Source organism: Brassica oleracea, chromosome C5 (assembly GCF_000695525.1).
Source record: "Brassica oleracea var. oleracea cultivar TO1000 chromosome C5, BOL, whole genome shotgun sequence".
NCBI lineage: Eukaryota > Viridiplantae > Streptophyta > Magnoliopsida > Brassicales > Brassicaceae > Brassica > Brassica oleracea.
This window is the reverse complement of record NC_027752.1, coordinates 17084462-17089947: the sequence shown is the minus strand read 5'-3', so window position 1 is coordinate 17089947 and position 5486 is coordinate 17084462. Positions and strand designations below refer to the sequence as shown.

The 5486-nt window shown below is 40.3% G+C and overlaps 2 protein-coding genes across 2 annotated transcripts in view; both read left to right on the top strand.

Annotated features, from left to right (window-relative positions):
• Positions 1-1007: 1007 nt before the first annotated feature.
• Positions 1008-1862, top strand: LOC106344656. The gene has a single exon (XM_013783987.1). It carries the CDS (start codon positions 1008-1010, stop codon positions 1860-1862), a length of 855 nt encoding a protein of 284 aa, XP_013639441.1.
• An 870-nt stretch (positions 1863-2732) lies between these two features.
• LOC106343818 (3-oxoacyl-[acyl-carrier-protein] reductase 3, chloroplastic) overlaps positions 2733-5486 on the top strand; it is a 3456-nt gene continuing 702 nt past the window's right edge. Inside the window, exons 1-10 of the mRNA XM_013783141.1 lie at positions 2733-3098; positions 3162-3304; positions 3507-3560; positions 3936-4016; positions 4090-4135; positions 4202-4296; positions 4375-4407; positions 4540-4674; positions 4772-4865; positions 4965-5047. Coding sequence (XP_013638595.1) covers positions 2948-3098; positions 3162-3304; positions 3507-3560; positions 3936-4016; positions 4090-4135; positions 4202-4296; positions 4375-4407; positions 4540-4674; positions 4772-4865; positions 4965-5047 — 915 coding nt within the window. The 5' untranslated portion in view covers positions 2733-2947. The remainder of the gene's footprint in view (positions 3099-3161; positions 3305-3506; positions 3561-3935; positions 4017-4089; positions 4136-4201; positions 4297-4374; positions 4408-4539; positions 4675-4771; positions 4866-4964; positions 5048-5486) is intronic.

Sequence of the window (5486 nt, the reverse complement as noted above, 5' to 3'; positions counted from 1 at the left end):
CAAAGGCATTTGATACCCTGTCGTGGGAGTTTCTGTTCACTTGCTTGGAAGGTCTTCAATTCCCTGAAAGATTTATGAGACAGTTAAAAGCTTGTATATGCACCACAAGCTTCATGGTTGGCTACAACGGTTCAGTGCACAGCTACTTTAAAGGAAATAGATGCTTAAGGCAAGGGGATCCACTATCGCCCTATCTATTTGTGATTGCTATGAACTTCTTATCATATATGCTTAACAGAGTGGCATCACTAAATAGATTCTGATACCATACAACTTGTACCTCTACCAAGCTCACCCACCTATCGTTTGCGGATGATCTCCTGATCTTTATCGACAGCTCCATTGACTCCGTCCAGCAAGTGCTACAAGTGCTAAAAGAATTTGAGACAAGATCGGGTCTGGCAGTTAGTATGAGAAAGACCAGTTTCTACGCTTCAGGACTAACTCAAAGTGAAACTGACCTCATTCAAGTCTCAACGAGCATGTCACTAGGCTCTCTTCCCTTCCGGTACCTAGGAGTTCCCGTGAACTCTAGGAAGCCATCACTCGTGAACTGTGAGCCCTTGATCCACCAAATAAAGGCAAAATTCTCATCATGGTCAGTCAAGTCTCTATCATTTTCTGGAAGGCTGCTCCTCATCAAAACCGTGATCGCGGGAATCACTACTTTCTGGTGCTCTACCTTTATACTGCCTAAAGCGTGCATTACGAGAATCAGCTCTCTCCGTAGCCAATTCCTGTGGAAAGGGAGTCTAGAGGGTCATCATACAACTCGAGTCTCATGGGAAACAGTAGTGTTAACAAAAAGAGAAGGAGGACTAGGGGTAAAGGATCTGCGTACCTGGAATAAAGCTTGCATGTTTTGCCTGCTTTGACTCTTATTTTTTACACCTGACTCTGTCTGGGTCCAATGGTTCAAAGAGGTGATCCTTAAGGGCTCGGTGCACAATTACTGGACCACTTCGCCAAGGAAGTCCTACTCCTGGCTAGTCAACAAACTTCTCAAAATGAAGAATGAAGTGTTTCCGCTCATAAAGCTCAGGCTTCAAAACAGTGAAACGGCTCGGTTCTGGTGTGATAACTGGTCTCTTTTTAGAGCCCTTTTCACTCATCTCTCAGGCAGCAACTCAAGATTGGCGATACCTCTTCAAGCTACTGTATCCTCATTGTGTCCTAATGGCTCATGGGTACTTCCACCAGCTCGGAATGAAGCTCAACTTCAGCTCTATGCCTACCTCACAATTGTCCAATTAATTGATAATCAAGACTACTACGAGTGGGAGATAAATGACAAAACATACACTAGTTTCAAAACAGGTATCATTTATGATTACCTTATGGAACAACTCCATGATGTCTCTTGGTATGCTTCTGTCTGGTTCTCAAGGGCAATACCACGGCGTAGCTTCCACATGTGGCTAGTGATACAGAACAGACTCCCCACTCGTAATAGGCTCATCCATTGGGGACTACAAGTTGATCCTCAATGTCTGCTCTGTAATAGGAGCCCAGAGTCGAGAGATCATCTCTTTTTCTTCTGTCAGTTCAGCTACGATCTGTGGACGCTTGTGGGGCGACGACTTGACCTCACACCTATCAGGGACTGGGCCGGTACACTTCAACAGATGACCTCTCTCTCGATATCTCTACTGCAGAAACTACTTGTCCTTCTTGCTTGGCAAGCGACAACCTACTGGTTCTGGAATGAGCGAAACACAAGACTCCACACCAATACCTTTCGCTCGACTGATCAGCTCTTCAAGCAAATTGATCGCCAACTTAGGAATAAACTACAGAGCTTCAGCGACTCAAACCCAAATCGATCCTCCTTGATGATGCAGAGTTGGTTTTGTTTTGGATGATCATGATCGTCATAAGCATCGACTTCTCCGCGCTCCTTGATCAGAAAAGACCTTTCCCCTTCACCAGTGGGCTTACTCCTTGGGCTTGTCTCAGTATGGGCTTCAAACTATCTTCGGGTTGACTATGTGATTCTAAATATGGCTTGTTATCAACACTAAAATCTATTGGGCTTTTGTAAACATTTTGGATCTTTTATTTAAATTAAGTAAGAAGTCTTACAAAAAAAAAGAGAAAAAAGTTTAGTTCATTGATGTTAACCAACACGGTAAAGAAACAAATTAAGCAATTATCTTAGACTTTTTTTGAGAAATCTAGCGTGAATTGATATATTGCGTAATGCATAGTTTCAGCAGAATGAGCACACATTACAACACAAACAACTTCATAACCAACGACTTATAAAACTTTCGTTTATTCATATTTTATGCTCTCATCAAACGAACATGGCTTGTTAACAACGTTTGGGTACATCAGGAGAAAAGTCTAGTAGCCGTGTAAACTTAACGGAAAGAACGTATATTATGCATTCGCTTCTCAATCCCATGGAGCTTATCGTGTGTGGAAGCATCACCGTAGCCTACAAGTTAAGGTTTAAAGGCTTCTACACCCAGGCCTAGGGTTCGAATTCCAGACTATGCAATTTCTTGCAGATTACAAGAAATCCAGGTTTCAAGTCAGATGATGCAGTTAGGCGTAGATCTTCATAAGACATGTAGTATTGTCGGTTGTTGAATCGTGTATGTAATATTTCTTGTAATGTCATAATAAATCAGCGTTATAAAATAGTTTATCGGGAAAACGGATCAAACAAAAAGTTGGTTTGATGCCCTTCCAACTCTCTTGCCAGGCCGTCTAAATTCAACCAGAGCTCCAACTAGTGACTACCAACTAACACTGCACAAGAAAGCGCAACCTCGTCCGTATCGCTTATTCGAATTAAATATATTTTGTTTAGAAAAGAAAGCCAAAAAGATTCAGACTTTTTTCCTTCCTTGGCCTCTCTCTCTCTCTCTCCCTCTCCACTGTGTCGATCTTTACGAGGTTCACTAGCTCGGACACCCGTCTCCACCTCCTCCTCCGTTCGATGGCAACCACCGTCGCAGCAACAAAGCTCACCTCCTTGAAAGCCGTCAAGAAGCTCGGTTTCCGTGAGATCCGTCAGGTCCGTCAATGGACTCCGCTTCAGTCTTCGATGCCTCATTTCGGATCGCGGCAGTCATTCGCAACCTCCACTGGTATTTCAATTCCATCGCCGTTTCCCTCTAAGATTCGTTTCTCATTAATATGATCGCACGCAGTTGTGAAAGCTCAAGCGACAGCTGTTGAGCAATCGACAGGAGAAGCTGTTCCGAAAGTGGAGTCTCCGGTGGTCGTTGTGACTGGTGCTTCGAGAGGGATTGGTAAAGCTATTGCTCTTTCCTTGGGCAAAGCTGGCTGCAAGGTTTGGACTTTTCACCATCTTTGATTTTCGGGTTTCCTTGCTACAGATTTGGTCTGAAATACATTCACTTTGCACCTTATGAAGAGTTTATAGCTCAGGGTTTGACTGCAGTAGTTGGTCTTAGTTATCTGTCTAGTTTGGCTTGAGTTTAATAGTGTTTTAGTTCTACAAAGCAAAAGCAAAAGCAAAAAAGCTGTTCCAGGTCTTGGTGAACTATGCTAGGTCAGCAAAGGAGGCTGAGGAAGTTTCTAAACAGGTGACTGACTCTCTCTGAATTGTACTGTTTTTCTTTTTTTTTTCTTTTTTTTTTTTTTTTTTTTTGTATCTCCCAATCATTGCTTTGGTTTCGCAGCTCTTTCCTTGTTTTCTATTTCGGAAAATCACTTTACACCAATTAATTAATTCTTGAAACAAGTTTTGGTTTCTGGGACGAAAACTGACTCACAACCGCATTTCCTTACCCTGGATTATAATATTTTCTTTCGTGTTTTTGTATGCTTCTCGACTGTGTTTGTGATCCACTCTCAATCAACACTGCTGAATCAAAATAACATATGCAGTCTAATATTTTCTTCTACCCTGTGACCTTATTTGATGTTTTCTCTGACATTTATCCTCTCTGGAGCTGTAGATTGAAGCATATGGAGGCCAGGCTATTACTTTTGGGGGTGATGTCTCCAAAGAGGCTGATGTGGAAGCCATGATGAAAACCGTAAGTGTTCAACTTGTACACTATATCATTCTCCTACATTTTATTAATCTTCTTTTGTATTATGTCTCTGCAGGCTATTGATGCATGGGGAACCATTGATGTCGTCGTCAACAATGCAGGTATATGAAAGAAAAACCTTGGTTCCCACTGATTTACTGTCACTGACATGGCTACATAATTTTCAGGAATCACTCGGGATACCTTGTTGATACGAATGAAGAAGTCCCAATGGGATGAAGTGATTGATTTGAATCTCACTGGAGTCTTTCTCTGTACCCAGGTTTGTGTTCCTGTGCATCCTGCTTAAATTTTGATACCCAGAATCTCAGGGACTGAGACTCATATTTACTCTCTGTAGGCAGCAACAAAGATCATGATGAAGAAGAGAAAGGTATTACTTACTTCGCTTCACCTTCTACATTTTCTCGCAATTATCATCTGCATTATCGGTTTTCATTTGAGCTCCTCTATGAGATTATGAAGTGACATAAAGACAAGCATGTGAATGCGTATGATCTTGCAGGGAAGAATCATCAACATAGCGTCAGTTGTTGGTCTCATTGGTAATATTGGCCAAGCAAACTACGCTGCTGCTAAAGCTGGTGTTATTGGGTTCTCCAAGACTGCCGCCAGAGAGGGTGCGAGCAGGAATATAAATGTATGTGAACCTTTCTCCCTAAATAATCATACTTCTCTTTTTCCATTCCCTGGACAAGATTTTAAACTTGGTCCATTGAAAATGTGATCTATTACAGGTCAATGTGGTTTGCCCTGGGTTCATTGCATCTGACATGACTGCCAAGCTTGGAGAAGACATGGAAAAGAAAATCTTGGGAACAATCCCATTAGGTAATGGAGAGTTCAAAATTTTACATTTGTTGCTAGCAATTTATGTGGGTCAGTGTGTATGAGACATCAAAATAGTCTGATAACGGGTTTGATTATCAGGACGATATGGACAACCTGAAGATGTGGCTGGCTTGGTAGAATTCTTGGCTCTCAGTCCTGCAGCTAGTTACATCACAGGACAGGTTAACTCAAACTCCTATCAAATGTATATTTGGGTGATGATTGTTTGGATGGTTTTTAGATTTTAGTTTTTGGTTTTTGGCTTTTGGTTTTTAGTTTTTAGATTTTGGTTTTTGATTTTGCAGTAGTTTTTAGATTTTGAAAAAACTCGAATGGCAATTTTGGTGTTTAGCTTTAGATTTTTGATTTTACTGTAATTTTAGTTTTTAGAAAAATACAAATGATATTTTTTCAGGTTTTAATTAATTTTAGTATATTTTAGTTAATTATTTTCTGTTATTTTTTAAAACGTTAACTTATAATTTAATTTATTTTTTAAACAAACTTAAAATTACTCTAAGAATATATCACAATTTTCAATAAAATAACACCAATATATTATTAACAAAACATGCAAACTTTACATAAAAGTAAATTTAAATAATTAAATTAATTTTAGTG